The sequence below is a fragment of the Hemitrygon akajei genome, chromosome 7, assembly GCF_048418815.1.
Source record: "Hemitrygon akajei chromosome 7, sHemAka1.3, whole genome shotgun sequence".
Classification (NCBI taxonomy): Eukaryota; Metazoa; Chordata; class Chondrichthyes; order Myliobatiformes; family Dasyatidae; genus Hemitrygon; species Hemitrygon akajei.
In genome coordinates this window covers 107,877,818-107,905,680 of record NC_133130.1, presented here as the reverse complement: position 1 = coordinate 107,905,680, position 27,863 = coordinate 107,877,818, and the positions used below count along the sequence as shown (strand labels likewise).

The following is a 27,863-nucleotide window of genomic DNA, read 5'->3' as shown; positions in this document are numbered from 1 at the left end:
ATGAGATATATAAGACCGCCAGAAAATGAGTCTGGAGAAATAATAACAGGTGACAAGGAGATGGCAGATGAACTAAATGAGTATTTTGCAGTCTTCACTGTGGAAGACATTAGCAGTGTATCAGATATTGAGGGAAGAGAAGTCAATGCAGTTACTATTGCAAGGGAGAAGGTGCCCAAAAAGCTGAAAGACCTAACGGGTACATGAGTCACCCGGACCAGATGAACTACACCCGAGGGTTCTGAAAGAGGTAGCGGTAGAGATTGTGGAGGCACTGATAATGATCATTCAAACATCATTAGACTCTGGCATGGTGCCGAAGGACTGGAAAATTACAAAGGTCACTCCACTCTTTAAGAAAGGAGGAAGGCAGCAGAAAGGAAATTATAGACCAGTCAACCTGACCTCAGTGGTTGGGAAGATGTTGGAGTCAATTGTTAAGGATGAGGTTATGGAGTACTTGGTGACACAGGACAAGAGAGGACAAAGTCAGCATGGTTTCCTGAAGGGAATATCTGGCCTGAAGAACCTATTGGAATTCTTTGAGGAGATTACACATAGGATAGATAAAGGGGATGCAGTTGTTGTATATTTGGACTTTCAGAAAGCCGTTGACAAGGTGCCACACGTGAGGCTGTTTATCAAATTAGAACTATTATAGGAAAGTTACTGGCATGCTTAGAGCATTAGTTGATTGGTAGAAGGCTGCGAGTAGGAATAAAAGGATCCTTTTCTGGTTGGCTGCCAATGACTAATGGTGCTTCTTTTAATGCTGTATATCAATGATTTAGATGATGGAATAGATGGCTTTCTTGTCAAGTTTGCAGATGATACGAAGATTGGTGGAGGGACAAGTACTGTTAAGGAAACAGGTGAGCTGCAGAAGGACTTCAGACAGTTTAGGAGAATGGGCAAGAGAGTGGCAAATGAAATACAATGTTGGAAAATGCATGGTCATGCACTTTGGTGGAAGAAGTAAATGTGCAGACTATTTTCTAAACAGGGAGAAAATCCAAGTGCAAATGGACTTGGGAGCCCTTGTGCAGAATACCCTAAAGGTTAACTTGCAGGTAGAATTGGTGGTGAGGAAGGCAAAAGCAATGTTAGCATTTATTTCAAGAGGTCTAGAATACAAGAGCAAGGATGTGATGCTGAGGTTTTATAAGGCTATGGTGAGGCCTCTCCTTGAGTATTGTGAACAGTTTTGGACCCCTCATCTTAGAAAAGATGTGCTGGCATTGAAGAGGGTCCAGAGGAGGTTCACAAGGATGATTCCAGGAATGAAAGGGTTATCTTACTAGGATCGTTTGATGGCCCTGGGTCTGTACTCGCTGGAATTCAGAAGGATGGTGGGGGGGGGGGGGGGGGGGATCTCATTGAAACATTTCGAATGTTGAAAGGCCTGGACAGAGTAAATGTGGAAAGGATGTTTCCCGTGGTGGGGGAGTCTAGGGAGCAGCCTCAGGATAGAGGGGTGTCCAGATGTGAAGAAATTTTCTTTAGCCAAAGGGTGGTGAATTTGTGGAATTTATTATCACAGGCAGCTGTGGAGGCCAGATCATTGGGGTATTTAAGGCAGAGTTTGGTAGGTTCTTGATTGGACATGGGACCAAAGGTTATGGGGAGAAGGCTGGGAAGTGGGGCTCAGGAGGGTTAAAAAAAAAGGATCAGCCATGATTAAATGTCGAAGCAGACTTAGTGTGCCAAATGGCCTAATTCTGCTCCTATGTCTTACGGAAACCTGTTAAAAGTTTATAAGATTATGAGAGACATAAATAGATATCTTATTATTATAGTCAAAATGTCCAATACTTTCATTTAAGATGAGACGAGCCAAGTTCAAAGGAGACATGTGGAGCAGATTTTGTTTTCTACACAGAGGGTGGCGAGTGCCTACAATCGATTGACAGGGATAACAGTGGTGCAGGCAAATATGAAAGAGTTGTTTAAGAGGCTCCTGAATTGGCACATGAATGTGCAGAAAATGGAGGTATATGAACTGTGACAGCAGAAGGGATTAGTTTAATTTAATTAGTTCAGCACCACACTGTGGGCTGAAAGGCCCATTCCTCTGTTGTACCGCTCTAATTCAAAACTCATGCAGTTGCACAACTAGATCCTCTGCACAAAACCATGCTGATTTATTGGAGTATAAAAGTATAAATTTTAACTATGGAGTCAGTTATTTGCTATGCATGTACTCAATTTAGTAGACTGAAATCTTAACAATGTAGAAGACAATGATGTGTTAATGAGAAGTAGCTAAGAGATATAGATTAGAACATAATTACCGTAGATTCCGGATTATAAGCCGCTACTTTTTTCCCACATTTTGAACAGCTTTGAACTCTGCGGCCTATAATCCAGAGCGGCTAATACATGGTTTTTTTTTCATGCCGCCTCGTAAACATTTTGCCTCGTAACAGTAGACCAATAAAATTGATGAGTAGTTCACAGAGGTCCAATGAAATTGTACGATAAATCAAGCGCACTTTCACAATTAAATTATTGTAAATCAGTCATTTGTACTCACCCTCATCAACATGGAAAATACTCGAAGCAAGACCCGAGCGCGTCAGACCCGATTAGACCCGATCGCAATGCGCAAGCGTCAGACCCGATTAGACCCGAGCGCATTGCGCAAGCGTCAGACCCGATTAGACCCGATCGCAATGCGCAAGCGTCAGACCCGATTAGACCCGATCGCAATGCGCAAGCGTCAGACCCGATTAGACCCGATCGCATTGCGCAAGCGTGTCAGACCCGATTAGACCCGATCGCAATGCGCAAGCGTCAGACCCGATTAGACCCGAGCGCATTGCGCAAGCGTCAGACCCGATTAGACCCGATCGCAATGCGCAAGCGTCAGACCCGATTAGACCCGATCGCAATGCGCAAGCGTCAGACCCGATTAGACCCGATCGCATTGCGCAAGCGTGTCAGACCCGATTAGACCCGATCGCAATGCGCAAGCGTCAGACCCGATTAGACCCGATCGCATTGCGCAAGCGTCAGACCCGATTAGACCCGATCGCATTGCGCAAGCGTGTCAGACCCGATTAGACCCGATCGCAATGCGCAAGCGTCAGACCCGATTAGACCCGATCGCATTGCGCAAGCGTCAGACCCGATTAGACCCGATCGAAAACGCTGCTTTTAAGTTAAAGTCGATCAATAACTTTTCCTGGTAGGCTGCAATATATATATTTTTACCAGTCGCTAGGAGATATTGGAATGTTGTTCGTGCTGTTCAGTAAAAAAGTATATGCAACGTAATTTGTGTTACCGATACGTATGTATATTTAAAAGTAGCGGTGCGGCCTAAAATCCGGTGCGGCCTTTACAATTAAAAAATTGATTTTATTTCTAAAATTAGAGCCTGCGGCTAATAATCAGGTGCGCTCTGTAGTCCGGAATTTACGGTAAGTCACATAATCCTAGGACTATTATTTGCTATGCATGTATCCAATTTGGTAGGAGACTGAAGTCTTAAAAATGTAGAAGACAATGGTGTGTTAATGAGAGGTAGCTAAGAGATGTAGATTAGAACATGATTAAGCCAATTGATAGGAACAAAAGGGACATGATGTATGTGCAGTACGTGTAATATGCAACTATAGATCGATTACATATGCTAATACAACTGGACCAGGAGATTGCTATAAAAACTGCGGTGTCCGGAGGTCGGGGGGCAATCAGCGACTAGCTCAATGACTGTCTCAGCTTTGATTTGCAAATTAAAGTTTAACCCTTCTTGAAGAATCTTCTGCGTCTCTTGCTCATTTGTGAGGCAAGAAAAACCACGACAAAATTGGCGACCGCGGCAGGACCAGATAGAGACCCGCGGAAAGGAAACGGCAGATCGGGGACGCTTCCCAGTCCTCTAGGGACCCCCACAAGGCTAACAGAATTAAGGGTGCACCCAAACAAAAGGAAAGTGCTTTTTGCAACAATTTGGACTAAGAATTCTGTTGGCTTTGGGGAAGTCTTGGAGTCTCAGAAGTGTGGAACCACTGCCAAAGGGTCTCTCTGGTCCAAAGAATCTGGCAGAATTGGGGGTTAACAGAGGAGGCTCAGAGGATTGCTCAAGAACACTGCAGTAAGAGTAAGTACAAATAAGTTAATAAGACGTTAAGAAAAAGTCCACGTGGTGTTGGTAAATCCCTGTGGGTACCGCTTCGTATGAAACGAAGGGCTGAACGGGCAGGGAAAGGAAAATAGAATAGAATTAGAGTAGAAAATCCTCGTGGATACCGCCTTAAGAGATAAGGGTCTGAACGGGCGAGGTGTTAGACTCGGCGTAGAATTAGAGTAAGTTTAGTTAAGAAAAAGTCCACGTGGTGTTATAGGAAGAAAAAGTCCACGTGGTGTTATAGGAAGAAAAAGTCCACGTGGTATTAGACTAGGACTGAACGGGCGAGGTGTTAGACGAGGCATAGAATTAGAGTAAATATTATCCAGTAAACAAACTTAATCTCTGAAATACCTTAAAAGAGAGAATAACATGACAGGTAAAGGAACAGCAGTAGAGATTCTGAACAAAAAATTCCCGTTAATTAAAAATGAGATCACAAAAACTTCAGAAAAATGGGAAAAAAGAACCAAAAACCTGGTCACAAAGTGGCCAAGAGAAGGAACGTTTGATGTAAGTTTGTGCAAAGAAATGGAGGGACTAATTAAAAATTACAAACCAAAAGATAAATCTAAGAAAAGAGGGCAAAAAAGAGAACGAGAAATGGAAGTGCTAAAACTCTTCAGAACGGAGGGAGAAAGGCTGAGGAGGACAGGTAGAATATTGATTACAAGCGAGGAAAACACTAAGGTGCTGGAGAAACAACCTGTTAGAGAGAGAGAAGGGTACGGTGAGAAGCTGGCTTCGGCTCCGTACCCAGATGCGAAAGAAACAGAAAAACCCCCTCCCTATAATGAGGAAGGAACCCCTAAGCAGTGCCCCCTGCTGACGGGAACAGTAAACATGCAGGGAGAAGTACAGGTTTGGGATAATGAGGAAGAGAAAAAACAATACGAGAAGGAAAAAGCGGCGATATGGCAGGAGATACAGGCAGAAAGGATAAAGATAGAACAGGTACAGAGAGAAATGGGAGAAGAGATTGAACGGATGAAATACTTGAGAGAGGAAAAGGAGTATGAGGAGTATCGGTTATACTATAGAAATAAACAGACTAGAAAAGAAAGTGACTCATTGGAGGAGCAAGAGTTAAGTGGAGAGAGAGAGGATGCGAGAATTTGTGGGGAAGAGGTAGGCGGCAGAAACCTAGAAGAGGAGAAGGAGGCAGTAGGGGAGCGACTTGCGGAAGTAGAGAGAGAGTTGAGGGATAAGTTACTGAGAGGGGATCACCAAGAGAGATGCGAAAAATACTCTAGGGGCCAACCAAGTATTGAATCAAGACAAAAAGAAAGGACTCCACAGGGAGACCAAGGGAAGAAGAGGACCCCGGAGACATTTGTGTGGGAGGTAGTAAAGACATACCCTGAGACAGATTGGGAGTCAGGTGAGGAGAAGAGACAAGGCAGGTGGGAAGAAGGAGGAAGAATGATGCCGTTGTTAGTTAAAGGATCAGGACAAGTGCAGTATATCCCTTGGGGATCCCAGGACCTAGAAGGGCTGAAAAACACTCTGCTCAATTTACATGAAGGAGCAGGGAAATGGATTAGAGCCTTTGAAGAAGAAACAGCGGGACGATTATTGGCTATGGGAGATTTGAAGGCACTGTTGATAAGGTTGATGGGAACCTCCAAATTTAATGAACTAATGGAAATGGCTGGCATAGTGAACTCGAACGACCCAAGAACTGATGGAGATGGGTTTGACAGAGTGAGGCAGAGGGTATGGCAGGCCCTCAGAAAGCTTTATCCACCCAAAGTGGACCCCAAAGCCTTAAAAGGGGATCCAGTGGGAGACACTGAAAACCCAGCAGCCTACGTAGAAAACCAGTTGAAAAGGTGGAGACTGGAGACTGAGCAAGAGGTGGAGAATAGCTTATTTATGACCTCACTGTTCCGACATAGCATTTTGGATGCAATGCCACCACAAGTAAAATCCAAACTGGAGGAAGTGGTTGGGCTAACGTCAAAGACCCCACAAGAATTTAGAGACCACGTAGTCCATGCGGTTGAGAAATACCGGAAAGACAAACAAAGGTTGGCTGAGCAGCAGGAAGAGGTGCAAAGAAAGTTAATACAAATGCAGCTCGAAGAACTCAAAAAGAAGGAAAAAGAGAAAAACAAAAAGATGCTGCCAGCAACCACCGGTCCGAGTACAGCCATCAAACTGGACAAAGCACTGCTATATGGAGGTACCGATCATACTGTAAGACAAGGGCTGGAAAACCCCATGCCTATAATCGTCTTTGGAGGAACATTCCCACAAATGCCCTATCGGGAACAGACTAAATTCAAACAGCCCAGACAGGACTGAAAGTCCCAAGGAGGGGGACAGAGGAGCTATGGGCAGAGGGGACCAGTGAGGAAACAGGGGGAAAGAGAGATAGAGAGATTGTGCTGGGGATGTAATCAGCCAGGTCACATGAGAAGAGATTGTCTGTTTACACCATGGCCTGTCACACACCAGCAGGAACTGATAAGAAGGGAACTAAAGTTTAGCCAAGGACCAGCCCCCACAGGCCCAAGCGGACCTGTGAACCCCTATGCGAGGTATTAGGGGTGCCCCGAGAACTTGAGTGGGAAGGGACATTACTCAATGATAACAAGGGAGGCAGATGAGGAACCCAATGTTCAGGTTATGTTAGAAGGGCAACTGACACCAATGATGATAGATACTGGAGCCACGTACACTTGTGTACAGCCACAGTATGCCCTTCACCTTCCCATGTCAGGAAAGTTTATTAAGATGGTAGGGTTCTCAGGGAAAACACAGTTGACACAGTGCACGGCTCCAGTGTGGCTGAGAATGGGAAATAAAGAAATTGTTTTGCCGCTGCTAGTATTTAAAGGAACTCTGATTAATTTGTTAGGCAGAGATGCCTTGTTGAAACTGGAATTAAAATTAGAATGCACCAGAAATGGGCTGAGTGTGGAAAGAGCAGGGGCTCAATTGATAGTGCAAGAAGACAAGAAGGCTAATGTCTTTTGGATAGGAGACATCTCAGATAGATAGATAGATAGATACTTTATTCATCCCCATGGGGAAATTCAACTTTTTTTCCAATGTCCCATACACTTGTTGTAGCAAAACTAATTACATACAATACTTAACTCAGTAAAAAAATATGATATGCATCTAAATCACTATCTCAAAAAGCATTAATAATAGCTTTTAAAAAGTTCTTAAGTCCTGGCGGTTGAATTGTAAAGCCTAATGGCATTGGGGAGTATTGACCTCTTCATCCTGTCTGAGGAGCATTAGGATTCAGGAAACCTGGGAAAAATGGAAAAAGGGCATGCAGGCTATATTACCCAGGGTTGTAATGCCCAAATCTGAGCTACATTGTACAGTGATTTTTGACGAGACTCAGAACAGGGAGTTAGAGGAGAAATGGCACCTGGAGGCATGTACCCAGCAGCACCTGGAAGGGGAGGCTGTGATAATTGGAAAGCAAGGGGCAGCTTTACAAGTTAAGTGGAACACCTTTTTGGAAAAATGGTACAGGATACCGGAAGCTGCGCCCCACGTAACGTTGTTGATAAATAAGGGATATCAGTCTAAAGACTTAGGACCTAATTGAAATACAAGGTAAGGCAACTTTGGCAGAACAGACAATGTGGAGAAAAAGGGGGGCCAAGCAGAACCCGGAAGGCTTGTGGAGCACGGAAGACGGTTTGTTGGTAGCACCCACCCCTCTACTGACGATTCTGATTTCAGAAGCACATGGGATGGACCATTGTGCAAGGGGGGGAAGTGATAAGGAAAATAAAGGAGGATGGTTTTTGGTCACCTTATTTACAGGCTTCAGTGGACTTTGTCTTGTCACAGTGCGAGGTATGCGCACAAAATAATGTTCGGAAGGGAATTACAACCCCAATAGGTCACATCCCTGTACCTGAAGGACCATTTAAACATTTAGTGATCGATTACGTAGACATGATAAAGACAGTGGTAAAATTTCTGACAAATGAAGTGATCCCAAGGTTTGGAATACCTACAGAAGTTAGCTCAGACAATGGTTCAGCTTTTATCCAGAAAGTGGTCAAACTGGTACTACAGGCGCTGAGGATAAAGCAAAGATTTGGATGTGTATACCACCCTCAGTCGCAGGGCATGGTAGAGAGAATTAATGGAACCCTGAAAGCCAAACTAAACAAAATTTGTGCAGACACTAAACTTAATTGGGTCGATGCTTTATTGTTAGCATTGATGAGTTACCGCATGCAAACTAGTCGAATGACATGCCTGACACCGCATGAGATTGCTGCAGGCTGGGAAGCTATCATACCTGTGATAGGGGTAAGCAAAAATGTTGAATGGATAAACTATATATACTACAATCAACAGAGGTTCATCAACTACACCGATGATGCACTGGAGGCCTTAAGGCAACAGCTAGATGCAACTAGCAGGGTGGCGTGGCAAAACAGACAGGTACTGGATTGGCTTTTGGCAGAGAAAGGGGGTGTGTGTGTAATGTTTGGAGAACAATGCTGCACTTTCATACCGAACAATACTAGCCCAGAAGGGTCTTTCACCAGAACAATGAATAAGTTAAAGAATCTGCGGACGGAGGTCAAACAATGCAGGGTTCGGACATCAGTTCTTTGATTGGTTAGAAAGTAGACTCGGAGGATGGGGAGCATGGCTGAATAAAATAGCAATAACTGTCAGTATTATATTGTTGTGCTGTGCTGTTTTCTTCCTTGTCTCAAATCTCTTGCAGTGCGTGCTGCAACCAAACAATTTCTGATGCTCGTGGCAATTACTGAAGCAAGCTTAGTGGAGAAAGAAACACCGAAAATGTATTGTTACAGCCTACAACACCTGCAGGATGAACAAGAACAAAACGACAGTGTGGGAGTAGATTGTAAGGGCTGCTGAGTCTTTTTCCCTGTCTCAGGTACAAAGGGACAGGTTTTTGGCTCAGCGGCCCAGGGTAGCAGGGAGAGAATACTTTGAGGTCTTGGCGCAGAAAATTTTAGTTTAACCCGAGATTTGGGAATAAGTGCTTGAGTTTATTGGGGCTTTTGTGCGCAGACTCTTAGCCTTCTTTCTCTGTGTGAGTGTGAGACCCCTCTGGGTCTCAAAGGGGGCATATATATTGGAGTATAAAAGTATAAATTTTAACTATGAAGTCAGTTATTTGCTATGCATGTACTCAATTTAGTAGACTGAAATCTTAAAAATGTAGAAGACAATGATGTGTTAATGAGAAGTAGCTAAGAGATATAGGTTAGAACATAATTAAGTCACATAATCCTAGGACTATTATTTGCTATGCATGTATCCAATTTGGTAGGAGACTGAAGTCTTAAAAATGTAGAAGACAATGGTGTGTTAATGAGAGGTAGCTAAGAGATATAGATTAGAACATGATTAAGCCAATTGATAGGAACAAAAGGGACATGATGTACGTGCAGTACGTGTAATATGCAACTATAGATCGATTACATATGCTAATGGAACTGGACCAGGAGATTGCTATAAAAACTGCGGTGTCCGGAGGTCGGGGGGCAATCAGCGACTAGCTCAATGACTGTCTCAGCTTTGATTTGCAAATTAAAGTTTAACCCTTCTTGAAGAATCTTCTGCGTCTCTTGCTCATTTGTGAGGCACGAAAAACCACGACAACTTCTGATCGATATCCTGTGGCACGACCATCACATCCTCATTACAACATAATGTGAAGACCTCCCACATATTTTTGCGTAATGGCCTAACTTGGAAACCATACACTTGATTCCCTTCTCCCCGAAAAAAAACCCACACTTGATCATTTTGCCAACAGATAGGTATTCAATGCAGACAGGCCAGTTGCACCTGTGCTAAATAACTCTAAAGCCGTCCCGTTTCTAATACCGTGAAGGTATGCAAGTAGTATCCAAAAGGCCTGTTTCTGTGCTGTAATATTCTATGGAACTAGTATTATTCAAAATATAGTCACCCTTCAAAATACTGATTGCTCCCGGCACATATTGTACTTACTGTGACCATGAAGGTGAAAACTACAAAGATAAACCGGAACCAGATCTCCACTTGTGAAAATGAGGCATTATACATCTTCAGCTGTTGACAGAAGCATAACACCAGCTTTAAATAAGCAAGGCAAACAGTCTCCACAGCAGCATTCAATTTATTTCAATATCAAACACGGTTTATGGCTTCAAAGATGGAAATGTAGATATTACAGTAGGGGAGCGAGATAGAGGATTTGCTTGTGAGGAGAGTAGACAGGAATTTCTGTGGCTGCAGGTAAAGACTGCTGGAAGGCATGGGTTTCCTTTGGGCCAGGGTCAAGAATGTCTCCAAGCTGCTGCAGGACACACTAAGAAAGGGAGGATAAAGAGCCAGTTATCATGGTTCATTATCTCCATGCCTGACCTTGTACTTACCTACAGTAGTCCCATTTAGTGGCAATAGATATAGTCTTTTACCACTTGACAATTTAAATGTTTATTTAGGTGTTTCTTAAACATGACAAGCACTTTCCTCTGCCACCTCCTCACGCAGCACATTCCAGGTTCAAATCAGTATGTGGATAAAATTCAACCCAAAAGACCATTAAGCTACCTACCTCACAGCTTACACTTACGGGAACAAGATTATACCCTAACTATCTCTGCCATAGTTGGAGGTAAGACAGGCTTGGCAAGTCAACTTTCCAGGGTATAGAAAAGGGGTTCTCAACCTTTTTCATGTCACGGACCAATACCATTAAGCAAAGGGCCAGTGAACCCCAGGCTGGGACTACCTGGTATAGAAGTTCTACATGCGACTGGGTACAGGGCGTGCAAAAACAGAAGGAGGCACTGCCGTATTGAGTATGAGCCTATTGCATCCAGGACAGCTTTTTGTAAACCAGTACCTGGATAGTCTTACCAGAGAAGAGCCACTGTGAGATCTAATGTTATGAGAGGGATCAGTGGAACACCATTTTAGAACTAATGATCATAAGTTTCAACAGAAATGAAGATCCTAGATTTGGGTAAAGCTGATGTAACATAATAAGACAGGATTGACAAAAGTAGACTGCACACAGCTATTTGAAGGTAGATCAACAATCAACAAGTGGGAAAACCAACAAGAGTTCATGGTAAACACGAGGAAATCTGCAGATGCTGGAAATTCAAACAACAACACACATAAAATGATGGTGGAACACAGCAGGCCAGGCAGCATCGATAGGGATAAGCGCTGTCGACGTTTTGGGCTGAGATCCTTCGTCAGGACTAACCGAAAGGAAAGATAGTAAGAGATTTGAAAGTAGTGGGGGGAGGGGGAAATACGAAATGATAGGAGAAGACCGGAGGGGGTGGGATGAAGCTAAGAGCTGGAAAGGTGATTGGCGAAAGTGATACAGAGCTGGAGAAGGGAAAGGATCATGGGACGGGAGGCCTCAGGAGAAAGAAAGGGTGGGGGGGAAGCACCAGAGGGAGATGGAGAACAGGCAAACAACTAAATATGTCAGGGATGGGGTAAGAAGTGGAGGAGGGGCATTAATGGAAGTTAGAGAAGTCAATGTTCATGCCATCAGGTTGGAGGCTACCCAGCCAGTATACAAGGTGTTGTTCCTCCAACCTGAGTTTGGATTCATTTTGACAATAGAGGAGGCCATGGATAGACATATCAGAATGGGAATGGGACGTGGAATTAAAATGTATGGCCACTGGGAGATCCTGCTTTTTCTGGCAGACCGAGCGTAGGTGTTCAGCGAAATGGTCTTCCAGTCTGCGTCGGGTCTCACCAATATATAAAAGGCCACACCGGGAGCACCGGACGCAGTATACCACACCAGCCGACTCACAGGTGAAGTGTCGCCTCACCTGAAAGGACTGTCTGGGCCCTGAATGGTGGTGAGGGAGGAAGTGTAAGGGCAGGTGTAGCACTTGTTCTGCTTACAAGGATAAGTGCCAGGAGGGAGATCGGTGGGAAGGGATGGGGGGACGAGTGGAAAAGGGAGTCACGTAGGGAGCGATCCCAGCGGAAAGCAGAAAGGGGGGGGGAGGGAAAAATGTGTTTGGTAGTGGGATCCCATTGGAGGTGGCGGAAGTTACGGAGAATTATATGTTGGACCCGGAGGCTGGTGGGGTGGTAGGTAAGGACAAGTGGAACCCTCTCCCGAGTGGGGTGGCGGGTGGATGGGGTGAGGGCAGATGTGCGGGAAATGGGAGAGATGCGTTTGAGAGCAGAGTTGATGGTGGACGAAGGGAAGCCCCTTTGTTTAAAAAAGGAAGACATCTCCTTCGTCCTGGATGAAGGGGCTTCCCTTTGTCCACCATCAACTCTGCTCTCAAATGCATCTCTCACATTTCCCGCACATCTGCCCTCACCCCATCCGCCCGCCACCCCACTCGGGAGAGGGTTCCCCTTGTCCTTACCTACCACCCCACCAGCCTCCGGGTCCAACATATAATGGTGGAAGATTGTTCTTTTTGTGATTATACGCCTGTGACCAGTGGTGTACCACAGGAATTGGTATGGTGACACTTATCATTTGCGATATTGACTAATGATTTGAAAATGAATGTAGGGATTATAATAGTAAGTTTGCACATGATACAAAAGGTAGTGATATTATTGATAGTTAGGAGGATGGTCTTGGACCACAGGATACCTTGATCAGTTAACTGAAGTGGATAGAACAATGGAAAACATAACTTAATCATGTTATGTCTGAGGTGATGCACACACAACAAACAGCATGGCCCTAGGGAGTATTTACTGAAGGACCTTGAAGGTGGCAGAAATAGGTAGCTAAGGTGGTGAAGGTGGCATACAAGATACTTAACACAAGACAAAATACAAATGCAGAGAGGTTATGTTACTGCTTTATAAATATTAGTTTGGTCACTTCTGGAGTACTGTGTGGATTTCTGGTCACCCCACTATAGGAAAGATGTGATTGCCAAGGAGAGGGTACAGAGAAGACTCACTAGGATGTTTCCTAGAAAATTTCACATGCTGAATAATTTGATGTTATAGATTTATTTTCTCTGGAGCAGAGGAAGCTGATGAGGAAAAAGATTTCAGGTAGGGAGTGTCTGTAATATGTAACACACTACCTGAGGTTACGAAGCTCATAACATGGTGCTTAGTGTGACTTAGTGCTTGGTAATGGAGTTACTGTAAGTAGGTAAGTAATTGCTGGTACGGACATAGTGGGCTATATGACTGAGTAAACAATTGTAGGAACCTACAAACTTGCTTGCCACAATACCAAATGCTGGTACATAAATGATACGGATATTAATTTTCAAGCCATGGATAGTTAGCTTGTAAATGATACTAAAATAAGTGGCATTATAAATAACATAGAAGATTGTGAAAAATTATAGGGGTATCTTAATCAACTAAATTGATACTTATTTTATTCTCACGATTGCTGAGGTACAGTAAGAAACTTGTCTTGCATTCCATCCAAACAGTTTATTTCATTGCAGCAGTACATTGAGGTAGACAACAATAGACAATAGGTGCAGGAGTAGGTCATTCGGCCCTTCTAGGTAGTACGTTATTGTGCAAAAGTCTTAGGCGCCCTAGACACAAAAATGTGCTGAAGTACTTTGTGCAATACTGAACAAGGTGAAACAATAACAAAGTGAAGAATAAAATGCAGTGTGGTAGATAACAGCAGGATAGAAGATGTCCTTGAGCCAAGGTATGTGGGCTGAGGATTGGCAATTGGTTCTCAATCCAGATAAATGTGAGGTATTGTGTTTTTATGAGATGAGACCATGGTAGGACTTGTACAGTGAATGAGGAGTACTGTGGAACAGAGGGACTGAGCTATGTGGGCATTGCTTGCTGAAAGCAGCAGCATGACTAGATTGGATTGTGAAAACAGCTGCCACCCATTTTAATTCTACTACATTCCCATTCCGGTATGTCAATCCATGGCCTCCTCCACTCTCACGATGAGGCTACACTTAGGTTGGAGGAACAACACCTTATATTCCATCTGGGTAGCCTCCAACCTGATGGCATGAACATTGATTTTTCGAACTTCTGGTAATAGTTCCCCCACCTCTCCTTCACTAACCCCCTTTCCCTCCTTCACCTTATCTCGTTGCCTGCCCAACGCCTTCCTCTGGTGCTCCTCCCCCTGTTCCTTCCCTCTTTTCTTTCTTCCACAGCCTTCTGTTCTCTACTTTTGGATTCCCCTTTCTCCAGCCCTGTATCTCTTTCACCAATCAACTTCCCAGCTCTTTACTTCATCCCTCCCCTCCCAGTTTCACCTACCACCTGCGTTTCCACTCCTCCACCTTTTAAATCTACTCATCTTTTTTTCTCCAGTCCTACCAAAGGGTCTCAGCCCGAAACATCGTCTGTACTCTTTTCCATAGATGCTGTCTGGCCTGCTGATGTCCTCCAGCATTTTGTGTGTGTTGCTTGGATTTCCAGCATCTACAAATTTTCTCTTGTTTGTGATTTGGCACATTGGCATTCATTAGTTAGGCCACTGAGTACAGGAGTTGGGAAGTTATGTTGCAGTTATGTTGGTGAGGCCGCACTTGGAGTATCGTGTAGTTTTTGGCACCCTGATATTAAACTAGAAAGAGTGCAGGAAAGATCTACCAGGATGTTGCTTGGACCTGGGGGAGGTGGGGGCCTGACTTACTAGGAAAGGTTGCATAGATTAGGACCTTATTCCCTGGAAGACAGGAGATTGAGGGTGGTCTGATCAGGGCATATAAAATCATGAAGAGTATAGACAGGGTAAAAGCACATAATCATTTCTCCAGGGAGGGAGGCGAGAGACTTAAGAGGAATATCAGGGGCGGTTTTTTCACACACAGGATGATGTACATTTGGAATGAGCTGCTAAAAATAGTGACTCATTAGCATCATTTAAAAGCTATCTCGATAAATACAAGGAAAGGACAGATGTAGAGAGCTAGGGGTGAAATGCAGGCAGATGGGACTTGTTTTACTGGGTAACACAGTTGGCATGGATGAGTTGGGCCAAAGGGCCTGATTCTAAGCTGTTTGACTCTACAAAGTCACTGCTATGATAAAGGAAACGTATGGTAAGCTCACACAACGTTATGTTGACCAAATGATATGAAGAGAAAAATAACACATCCACTTTCATCTAATCCAATCACTTAATAAAAAGTAGTATATATGCACGATTAAAAAATGAACAAACTGCCTTCTCTATTGCTGCTTATACTACATACAAGCACTTGTTCAAAGCATAGGAAGGGAACAATATATAAATAGCATGAACACGAGAGCATCTGCAGGTGCTGGAAATCCAAAGCAACACACACACAAACACACAAAGTGCTGGAGGAACTCAGCTAGTTCAGACAACATCGATGAAATGAACAAACAGTTAATGTTTTGGGCTGAGACTCATCAACAGGACTGGAAAGGAAGGGGGAGGACACCAGAATAAAAAGGAGGGGTGTGGGGCAGGAGGACAGCAAGAAGGTGATAGGTGAAGCCAGGTGGGTAGGAAAGGTAAAGGGCTGGAATGGAAGAAATCTGATAGCAAAGCAGAGTGGACCATAGGAGAAAGGGAAGGAGGAGGAGACTCAGGGAGAGGTGATAGGCAGGTGAGAAGAGTGAGAACAAAAGAAGAGGGGAGGGAAGGGAATTCTTTTTCTAACCTGGAGAAATCGATAATCATGCCAATTGGTTGGAGGCTATCCAGATGGAATATAAGGTGACTTTGAGGGTGACCACATCTTGACACAAGAGGAGGCAATGGACCGACATGTCGGAACAGGAAAGGCATGTTAAGACCATGTGGATGCTGCCAGTGTACAATTTGACTTGAAATCAACAAGAATTGGACAAGGCACTTCACCAAACACAAGAATCAGTATCAGTCTTGACCTTCAACACCAATATATGAAACATGGTATGTAAAAACGAGGGGGAAATTGGTTACACCAAAGCAAAAATTTACAGTGACAGGGATTCTGGAGACTAAGTTACATCTCTGAATCAAATACTGATCTCTTTCGAGAATTACTCAAAGTTGGTGTAGTGAATGGAATACACAAATAACAACACTACCAACTGGATATGCAGGACACACTGCAGAAAGTTTTTTTTTTAAAGCTTTAGCCACTGTAATTAAAGGATCTTTGTACATGTATTTGCATGAACTATTTGTAAAAGACAAGGATTTAATTCTAGAAACATTGTTGAAAAAATTATAAATGGAGTACTTACAGTGAAATTCACATCCTTTATTGAAAACTCAGTGTTTACTAGATTGTAAAATGTGACAGTAAAAACATATTCCGTGTAGTTCAGATAACCAAGATGGAGAACAATTATTTCATCACAGAGCCGCTTTAAAATAAAATAAAAACCCCAATTAGTCATGTTCTCACAAAAATACTGAAACACTGATGCAACTGTATTATTCAGAGGTTCAGGGCAGTGCACGTGACATATTACACTTGATGTACATATCTTGTCACAATTTCTGGCTATATTTATGTTTAAATGTAATACCAAAAGATGTTTATATTTATGAAGCTTGGGCTGTAAACGTTTACATCCATACAAATACAAATTCTGTCAGTAATGGAATGACTAAGAAAACTGAAGTTCTTAAAATGGTGGAAATCTGAAATGCTGGAAATAGTAGACAAGCATCATCTACACGAGAAAGTCTGCAAATGCTGAAACCCCAAAGCAGCACACACAAAAAAGTTGTGGACCGCAGGGTGGTGTAGTTCAAATCCCAACTCTGCGTGACTGCCAGTTTTCAACCCATGCTAACACACTTCCTCCAATACCTTGTTAACTTCATTTATCTACCAGCCTTTTATGTGGCCCCTTGTCAAATACCTTTTAGAATTCTAAGACATCTGAATAGGGTTCCACTCCATCAAATATCACATTTTTTAAAGAATTCATTCAAATTTGTCAGACAAGATTTACTTAGCATAAAACCATCCTAAATAGCTTTGACTATATTCAGCTTTACTAAATCATCTTGCCAAAAATAGATGTTCAAGTTCAAAGTAAATTTATTATCAAAATACACGTATGTCACCAGATACAACATTGATATTTATTTTCTTGCGGATATGCTCAATAAATCCATAATAGAATCAATGAAAAACCACATCAACTTGGGCCTTCAACCAGTGTGCAAAAGACAACAAACTGTGCAAATATTATTATTATTATTAATAATAATAATAATAATAATAATAATAATAATTAGCAATAAATATCAAGAACATGAGAGGAAGAGTCCTTGAAAGTGAGTCCATAGGTTGTGGGAACATTTCAATGATGAAATGAAGTTGAGTGAAGTTATCCCCTAACGTTCAAGAGCCTGATGGTTGAGTGGTACTAACTGTTCCTGAGCCTGGTGGTGTGAATTATCTGGCCTCTAATTCCCTGCCTTCGCTTCCTGCATTTTGAACAAGGGAATCATACTAACCTTCACACAGCCTGCTACAATTGAGTGGGTTCTGAAACATTTCACTCCCTGAATTCACTATCTTTCCAAAGAAGTTGCATGACCAGCTTGCTATTTATAAAATTATCTGTCGTGCTTAATAATCTTTATTTGTTTATTTTTAATTTTAATATTCAAGAATGATTGGGAAGGTGGATTGCTTAAAGCCCCTTCCAGTACAGCAATGGGGGTTTCAGAGCCCCACAGTACTGTACAGGGGCGTTAAACTAGAGTGGCAGAGGGATAAGAACCACAGAGACAGATCAGTTAGTGAAGAGGTTACAGAGACACATTATTAAGACCTTTGACAAAGTCAGGAATCAAAAAGTTGAGCATAGTGCAACTATTGTCCTGAGCAGCGTATATTTCAATGCAAGAAGTATCGTAGGAAAGGCAGATGAGCTCAGGGCATGGATCAACACCTGGATTTATGATATTGTAGCCATTAGTGAGGCTTGGTTCTAGGAGGGACAGGACTGGCAGCTCAGTATTCTGGGTTTCCGTTGTTTTGGACAAAACTAAGCAGTAGGGATTAGAGGAGGAGGGGTAGTGTTACTAGTCAAGGAAAATGTCAAGGCAGTGCTCAGTAAGGACAGACTGGAGAATTCGTCTAGTGAGGCATTGTGGGTGAAATTGAGAGATAAGAAAGGTGTGAGTATGTTAATGAGGCTATATTACAGATCATCCAACAGTCCAAGGGATTTGGAGAAACAAATTTGTAAAGAGAGATTGCAGCCTGTTGCAAGAAATGTTAAGTTTGTTATAGTAGGTGATTTTAACTTTCCATATATTGACTGGGACTCTCATAACATCAAAGGACTCAATGGGATAGAGTTTGTCAAATATGTTCAGAAACGTTTTCTTAATCAGTACATAAAAGTACCAACAAGAGAGTGTACGATACATGATCTGCTATAAAGGAATAAGACAGGGCAGATGACAGAAGTTTGTGTAGGTGAACACTTTGCATCTGGTTATCATAATGCTATTAGTTTCAAAGTAAATATACAAAAAGATAGGTCTGGTCTGCAGGTTGAAGCTCTAAACTGGAGAAAGACCAATTTTGATGGTATCATAAAAGATCTGGAAAGTGTGGTTTGTGACCAGCTGTTTTCCGGCAAAGGTGTACTTGGTGAGTGGGAGGCCTTCAAAAATGAAATTTTGAGAGTACAAAGTTTGTATGTGCCGTCAGAATGAAAGGTAAAAATAACAAGTGTAGGAAATCTTGATTTTCAAGAGCTACTGAGGCCCTGGTTAAGAAGAACAAAGAAGTGTATTTGTATTATAGGTCTAGGTAAGCAGGAAGAAATGGGGCGCATATGGAGTACAAGAAATGCAAGAGAGCACTTAAGAAAGAAACCAAGAGGGCTTAATTAAGGCATGAGGTTGCCTTAGCAGACAGGGTGAAGGAGAATCCCAAGGGATTTACAGATATGTTCAGAGCAAAAGGATGCGAGGGACAAAATTGGTCCTCTGGAAAATCAGAATAGTAATCCTTGTGTGGAGCCAAGAGAGATGGGGGAGATTGCAAATGAATTTTTGCATCTATATTTACTTAGAAGTAAGGCAAAACAGCATCAACTTCATAGACTCTATACAAAGGTTCATTTATTATCAAAGTATACAACTCTGAAATTCTTCAATTCTCCAGGTAGCCATGAAACCAAGAAAGAAAAGATCATCAACCCCCAAATCCCACCTCCCTGCAAATAAAAAATAAACACAATACAGGCAGCCCCAAATCTCTCCACTCAAACACAAACTGAGCAAACCCCCCTCAAATCCTTCCTCTTGCACAAAAAAAAACCAAAATGGATCAGACACATTGACCCCCGAATCCTCCTTCTCACATAAGAAAAACAAGTAATAACTAATCAGGCACATCAACACCCAAATTCCCCTCCCCACACAAAAGAAAACAAGATCATCGGGCGAAAAAACACAGTATATAAAACTGTAAGACTGAAAGAAGAGTCTATAGTCCAAGTCCACATCCAAAACGCAGAAAAAACTTGGGCAACACTATCTGGGCACAGCAGCAGGCTGTTCCCTCTCTGGTAAAGAGCAACCAATCAAAAGGCAAGCAGCCAGTGCTCATATTACAGAGGATGAGTTGTTTGAGGCAAATTAGGGTGGATGAATCCCCCGAGCTTGACAAGGAGTTCCCTCAGACACTGCGGGAGGCAAGTGCAGAAATTGCTGGGGCCCTAACAGAGATGCTTAAATCATCCTTAGCGACAGGCAAGGTGCGGGAAGATTGGAGGATAGACAATATTGCTCTGCCTTTTAAGAAAGGCTCTAAAAAATAAACCAGGAAATTATAGGCTGGTGAGCCTGACATCAGTAGTGGGAAAGTTATTGGAAGGTATTCTAAGGGACCAGATATATGAGTATTTGGATAGGCATGGACTGATTGAGGATGGTCAGCACGGCTTCGTGCATGGAAGGTCGTGTTTTACCGATTTTATAGAGGTTTTGAGAAAGTTACCAGGAAAGTTGATGAAGGGGAGACAGTGGATGCTGTGTTCATGGACCTCAGCAAGGCATTTGACAAGGTCCCATATGGGAGCTCAAGAAGGTTCAGTCACTTGACATTGAGGTTGTAAATTGGATCAGACATTGGCTTTGTGGGAGAAGCCAGAGAGTGGTAGTAGATGGTTGGCTCTCTGACTGGAGGACTATGATGAGTGGAGTTCCACAGGTATCGGTGCTGAGTTCATTGTTGTTTATCATTTATATCAACAATTTGGATGATAATGTGGTTAATTGGATCAGCAAATTTGCAAACGACATCAAGATTGGGGGTGTAGTGGACATCACAGAAGACTATTGTGGCTTCAGTGGGATCTGGACCAGCTGGAAAAATGGGCTGAAAAATGGCAGATGGAATTTGATGCAGACAAGTTTGAGGTGTTGTACTTTGGTAGGACCAACCAGGGTAGGTCTTACATAGTGAATGGCAGGGCACTGAGGAGTGCGGTAGAACAAAATGATCTGGACATACAGGTCCATAATTAATTAAAAGTGGCGTCACAGGTTGATAGAGTTGTAAAGAAACTTCTGGAACACTGGCCTTCATAAATTGAGTACAGGAGATGGGATGTTATGTTGAAGTTATATAGACATTGATGGGGCCTATTTTGGAGTATTGTGCGCAGTTTTGGTCACCAACCTACAGGAAAGATCAAAATAAGGTTGAAAGAGTACAGAGAAAACTTACGGGGATGTTGCCAGTTTTTAGGACCCAAGTTATATGTTAAGATTGAATAGGTTAGGACTTTATTCCTTGGAACGTAGAAGATTAAGAGGTGATTTGATAGAGATTATGAGGGGTTTAGATAGGGTAAATGCAAACAGGTTTTTTTCCACCCAGGTTGGGTGGAACTACAACTAGAGATCATGGATTAAGGGTGAAAAGTTTCAGGGGAAAGTGGGCCAGTGACAACCCTCCTGGGGAAACATCCTGTACATTGGACAGACTTCTGAGACAGAATCGTTATCCAAGATCCCAAAAATTACAGCGTGAACATGACATGGACTCTATAGTGACTCAAGTGAAGGTGACAGTGATGAAATAATAGAACTGGCAGCCATGTCACAAACTGCTCCAAAAAAGACCATTGTTTACTGGTCAACATCCACAGTTGCTGCAGGGATTGGAATTCACTGAGTGCAGTCCAGCAATCTCAGTCTGAGCCACATCTCCAAGGCCAATGCTCTACAACTAAATGCCACTTGTGGTAAAAGAGGAAATTGGGCAAGATGGTTTTGGCATAGGAAGCAAGATGGACAACAGAAACAAGCTCAACAACAAGTTCAATCCTCTCCCTCACGTCAGGAGACCCAGATCTGATGACAATGTTTTTAATAAGCAATTTCAGATGTTTTAGACGTATTGTCGATTTCAAAAAAAAACTAAGCTCTTTCCTACAGCCTTTACTTGTTTTGACAGAACTAAGAACAGATGGCTTATATGTGAAATGACTATTTGGAAATGAATATGCTGAAATCTTATTGGAAACGGAGGACTATGATGACCATTACTAAGCCAAGATACTAACACGTTATGAAGATGCAAATTATTACAAAGACCCGCGTTTACTGAACCCAGATCTGACTCTGTACACCGATGGCTGCTCAGCAATTGATGGAGGAATTCAAGTGGGCATTCGGACTGCTGTTTCTAAAACTAAAGTGCTGGCATCAGGAAGCAGGACTCCTGATACCTTTGCACAATAAACAGAACTGAAAGCTTTGACTGAAGTCTATAAGTTGGCAAAAGGAAGATCAGCTATTATATACTGATTCCCAATATGCTTTTTGAGTTCTTCATGATTTTGGAAACTTTCGGAGGCAAAGGAGATTTCTTGCAGCTATAGGAACCCAAATGAAGAATGTCTAACTACTACATTAATTCATGAATGGTATACAATTGTCAGAAGTGGATGTATTAAAATATAAACACCAATCCAAATTGACTACAATTAAAAGCCATAGAAAGGGAAAAAATGCAGCAAAGGGGGAAAAGAAATTTTAAAAAGTAAAACAAAGTCAAATGTTTAAGAGAATTACCAAAAATATATGTAGTGAACCCAATAACTGAAATTACAGAAACAATTATCGATATTCTTCACAATTGTCTGCTTGGCATCAGGGGCCGCATAACCAGGACTTGGAATATACACTAGCTGCTCCCATGGCTTCATGTGACCATGATCAGGGGGTTAATGAGGTTCAAAACCTTACCCTAAGATGACCTAGAAGCTAGCAGAGGAAAAGTACACCTTACACCTCCTTTGGTAGAGACAGTGCCTATTGTCTTGTTTATTATTTATTTATTAACTATTGTATTGCCCTGCATTGTTTTATGCACTTCATGTAGTCCTGTGTAGGTCTGTAGTTTAGTGTAGTTTTGTGTTGTTTCATGTAGCACGAGGGTCCTGGAGGAACGCTGTTTCATTTTTACTGTGTACTGTACCAGCAGTTTATGGTCCAAATGACAATAAAAAGTGACTTGACTTGACTTGATATCCCCACTCTGCCACCCAAAGGTATGTAGCAGCTTTCTTAAAAATGGCTAACTGCAGAAATTCAACTCTACCTTATGTATGCTACATGATGGCAGGCAAATGTGAAATATGAGCCAGGTCTTAATTCATATTTTTAACAAACTGGAAGGAACTTCAGCCATTAATTCATGCCAGTTCCAAGGGATGCAACCTTACTGATACGATGCACCTTCACTTAATTTCTCTATACCTCTGCTATATATAACCATTAACCCTTCTGGTTCATTCTGCTATTAACCAACTTCAAGGCATGTTAACCCAGTAGTCAATTAACCCAGCAGCATGTCTTTTGTGATGTGGGAAGAAACCAGAACACAGAGAAAACCTACACAGTCAAAGAAAGAACGTACAAGTCCCATACAGAGAACACACGAGGTCAGGATCAAATCTGGATGCCCTGGACCTTTAAAGAAGCAGCACTGTCACACTGTCACACCATCAGGTAGCTCAAAGTAGAGCAATCACATCAAGCAATTCTCCAATATATGAAACAAAAAAATTATTTTTAAATTTGGAAGGGTAAGTCACTCACAGGGTAATTAGACTGGAAGGAGATAAAATCACAAGAATAAAGGGTTCAAAAGTGGACCTGGTAAGAAATTTGTAGATCACAGCTAGATGGGATTTTCTAAAAAAAAAGCTCTTGCGTTCAACAGCTGCAGCACCCAGATCCAAAGGTGAACCAGTCATCACTAAATTTTACATTTATATAAATAGAGCTACAGTTTAATTAACAGTGTTTAACTGAAAGCACAATACATCATAGTTACGGTTAACATCTACAGAAACTTACATTTGGACAGTGAAGAGACCGAGTATGGTTATGAGGTTGCACCCTAATGTTTGGCACACTGGTGTCTGGTATGACTCCACTTATTGCAACCATCATGGAAACATTTTTCCGGAATTCCACTTCTGAAAATCAAAATTGAGATTTGATAGGCACTGAATATTTTTACATTATTCCCAAGATGATACTGCAAATCTGTGGTTTCAAATTAATCAAAGCTAACACAATGCCACATGAAGTCTATAAAGTTCCTCTGATGAATAATTTACTACATTTACAGGTAAATTAATTATCCAAGTACACACTACAACCTAAAATAAGTATCACCATTAAAATCACAGTAGGTCATTCGCAGGTTCAAATTAGAGCAAGTAATAGCTTTTAACTGCATTTAATGACACCAGCATACATGAGATGAACAACATGAGATTGAATAACTGCTGCAGAAATTACCTAGCTCTTAATCTGTAAACATTTTCCTGATTTGGAGTCATGAGTCATAAAGTTATACACAGCATACATCCCAACAATCAAGTAACCCATTTAGAGTAATCCCACTAACCAATTCTTGGTCTGTAGGCTTGCAAACCTTGGCGATTCCAGCACTCACTTGGAAACTTAGTCAATGCTTCATAAGCTCCTGCCTCTACCACCTTTTGAGGACTGATGTTTGTCAGAACCTGTTCGGCAAGAGTCTCCTGCCCCAATTAAGTGGCATCGTGTCCCAAATCAACAAAGAGAATCCTGGCAATTTTCTCAATTACTTTTTATTAAAGGATGTCCCAAATGAGCAGCTACCCTGATTAACTGAAGGCCCAATTACCGGAATCTACTGAGTACAACAAACAGTAAGGCTCCTTGTATTGATCCACCACTGGTCACAGGCTTCCAATCACAAAATCAACCCTCTGCCATTACTTGTAACTTAGTAACAAGCTAACTTTGAATCCAATTTGCCAACAAGCTTTGGATCCCTGGGCTCCAACTTTTGGATCGGCCTTGTATATGGGGCCTTGTTAAAGTTCATGCAGACTACCTAAACATAATGCTATTATCAACAAGGTGAGTCAGAGAATCTACCACAACAAAAGTGTACTGTCTTTCCAAGTGCAGATAAATCCTGCCCTTCAGGATACTTTCCAGTACCTTTCTTACCAGATAGTACACTGACTTGTCAGTATTTACTGGGCTTACACCTGCTTCTCTTCTTAAATAAATTTACTACATTTGTCACCCTTTAGTCAGTCATCAGGCATCTCAGCAAGTGCCCAGGAAAGATTTAAAAAACATTCTAACCCTAGCAACCACCATTACCATTCAGAACTCATTAGCCCTATAGATTTACCCAACTTTACATCTACTAAAACATCCAATATAAGATCATATGACATAGGAGCTGAAATAGGCCATTCAGCCCATTGAGGCATTCCATCATGGTTGACTTATTAATCATCATTCTCCTCCCTCTCCCTGTAACATTTGATGTCCAGACTAATCAAGAACCTATTAACCTGTATTTTAAATATACACAATGACTAGGTCGCCACAAACATCTGTAGCAATACAATTCCACAAATTCACCACCCTCTGGCTAAAGAAATTCTGCCCCATCTCTGTTCTAATTGTGTATCTATCTATTCTGAGGCTCTAAATCCTTCTGCAGGTGAAGTGCTTCCTCAACACAACTGGCCCCTCCACCTATTTTTGGATCATCCACAAACTTGGCTACAAAGCCATCAATTCCGTCATCCAAATCATTGAACACACAAAGTGAAAAGAAGTGGTCCCAACACCAATGACCCCTGCAGAGTACCCATTAGTCACTGGCAGCCAATCTCATTCTTTGCCTCCTGCCAGTCAGCCAATCTTCTATTCATGCTTGTGTCTTTCCTGCAATACCAAGGGCTGTTAACTTGTAAAACAGTTTTATGTGTGGGACCTCATCAAAGTCTTTCTGAAAATCCATGTAAACAACATTCACTGACTCTCCTTTGTCTACCCTACCTGTTACTTCCTCAAAGAATTCAAACAGATTTTGTCTAGTTTATCATGTGCCTCCAAGTACCCCAAAACTTCATCCTTAATGATGAACTCCAACATCTTCCCAACCACTGAAATCAGGCTGAGTGGCCTGTAATTTCCTTTCTTCTGCCTCGCTCCCTTCTTAAAGGGTGAACTAACTTTCGCAATTTTGAAAGCTACCTCTTTCAGAACCCAGGTCCAGATGACTTATCTGCCTTTAGACCTTGCAGCTTCCCAAACACATTTTCCGTTGTAATAGTGACTACACTCACTTCTGCCCCCAACACTCGCTAATTTCTGGTGTCTTGCACAGGGAAGACTAACACAAAATACTTATTTAAGTTTGCCTGCCATTTTTTTGTTCCCCATTACTACCTTCCCAGTGTTATTTTCTGGCAGTCCAATAACCAGTATCCTCTTTAATATTATTGGCTAGCTTACCTTCATATTTCATCTTTTCTCTCTTTATGGCTTTCTTAGTTGCCTTCTGTTGGTTTTTAAAATCTTACCAGTCCTCTACTTCCCCACTACTTGCTATATGTCCTCTCATAGAAAACCTACAGCACATTACAGGCCTTCGGCCCACAATGTTATGCCAACCATGTAACCTACTCTTGAAGCTGCCTAGAATCTCCCTACCACATAGCCTCTATTATTCTAAGCTCTATGTACCTGTCCCTTAAAAGACCCTATTGTATCCGCCTCTACCACCTTCACTGGCAGTGAATTCCATGCACCTACCAGTCTCTGTGTGAAAAACTTACCCATGTACCTACTTCCAAGCACCTTAAAACTATGCCTCCTTGTGTTAGCCATTTCAGCCCTGGGAAAAAGCCTCTGACTATCCACACGATCAATACCTCTCATCATCTTATACATCTCTATCACGTCACATCTCATCCTCTGTCACTCCAAGGAGAAAAGGCCACATTCACTCAACCTATTTTCACAAGGCATGCTCTCCAAGCCAGGCAACATCCTTGTAAATCTCCTCTGCACTCTCTCTATAGCATCCACATCATTCCTGTAATGAGGTGGCCAGAACTGAACACAGTACTCCATGCAGAGTCCTCTCTTTTGCTTTTATGCTGTCCTTGACTTCCCTTGTCAGGCACAGTTGTCTCATTCTCCCTTTACTTCTTCATCTTTGGGATGTATCTATCCTGCACCTTCTGAATTGCTCCCGGAAACTCCAACCATTGCTTTTCTGCCGTCATCCCTGCTAGTCCAATCAACTTTAGCCAGCTCCACTCTCATGCCTCTGTAACTCCCTTAACTCCACTATAATATTGATACACCTGATTTTAGCTTCTCCCTCTCAAACTGCAGGGTGAATTCTATCATATTATGATCACTGACTCATAAGGGCTCCTTTACCTTAAGTTCCCTCATCAAATCCAGTTCATTACAGAACACTCAAACCAGAAGTGCTTTTTCCCCTAGTAGAGGCTCAACCACAAGTTGCTCTAAAAGCTATCTTGTAGGCATTATGCAAATTCCTTCCCTTGGGATCCAACATCAACCTGATTTTCCCAATCTACCTGCATATTAAAATACACCATGACCAAGATAACATTACACTTTTTACATGCCTTTTCTCTGCTCCTGTTGTAATTTATACCCCATATTATGGCTACTATTCAGAGGCTTATATTTAGCTCTAATCAAGGTGTTTTTTACGGTTGCATTTTCTTAACTCTTCCCACTAGGATTCTACATCTCTGATCCTACATAACCTCTTTCTAAATATTTAATTTCATTTGTTTTTAGATAGATAGATAGATAGATAGATACTTTATTCATCCCCATGGGGAAATTCAACTTTTTTTCCAATGTCCCATACACTTGTTGTAGCAAAACTAATTACATACAATACTTAACTCAGTAAAAAAAATATGATATGCATCTAAATCACCGTCTCAAAAAGCATTAATAATAGCTTTTAAAAAGTTCTTAAGTCCTGGCGGTAGAATTGTAAAGCCGAATGGCATTGGGGAGTATTGACCTCTTCATCCTGTCTGAGGAGCATTGCATCGTTTTTACCAACAGAGCCACCCCACCCCCTCTGCCTACCTACCTGCCCTTTCGATATATCTTGTATCTTTGACTGTTAAGTCAACAACATGATCTTCTTTCAGCCGCAACTCACTGATGCCCACAACTTCATACCTGTCAGTCTCTAACTGCGCAACAAAATGATCTACCCCATTCTAAATGCAGAGTGCATTCAAATATAACAGCTTTAGTCCTGAATTCATCACCCTTTCCAATATTCCCCCTATATTTACATTTCCATTCATCCCGACTGAAATTTTGTCCTATCATCTGGTTGTCCTTCCTCACAATCTCACGGCACACTGCATCTACTTGTATACCAGCTGCCCCACCCTCAACCCGAATTCTCTGTTTACCATCCCC

At 42.1% G+C, this 27,863-nt stretch overlaps 1 protein-coding gene across 3 annotated transcripts in view; it reads right to left on the bottom strand.

Annotated features, from left to right (window-relative positions):
- Positions 1-27,863, bottom strand: part of tmem181 (transmembrane protein 181) — a 117,097-nt gene that overhangs the window by 62,894 nt on the left and 26,340 nt on the right. For all 3 annotated transcript variants that reach the window (XM_073051663.1, XM_073051664.1, XM_073051665.1), the window contains exons 5-7: positions 23,427-23,548; positions 16,316-16,438; positions 10,115-10,195 (exon numbers count right to left, since the gene is read on the bottom strand). In XM_073051663.1, coding sequence (XP_072907764.1) covers positions 10,115-10,195; positions 16,316-16,438; positions 23,427-23,548 — 326 coding nt within the window. The remainder of the gene's footprint in view (positions 1-10,114; positions 10,196-16,315; positions 16,439-23,426; positions 23,549-27,863) is intronic.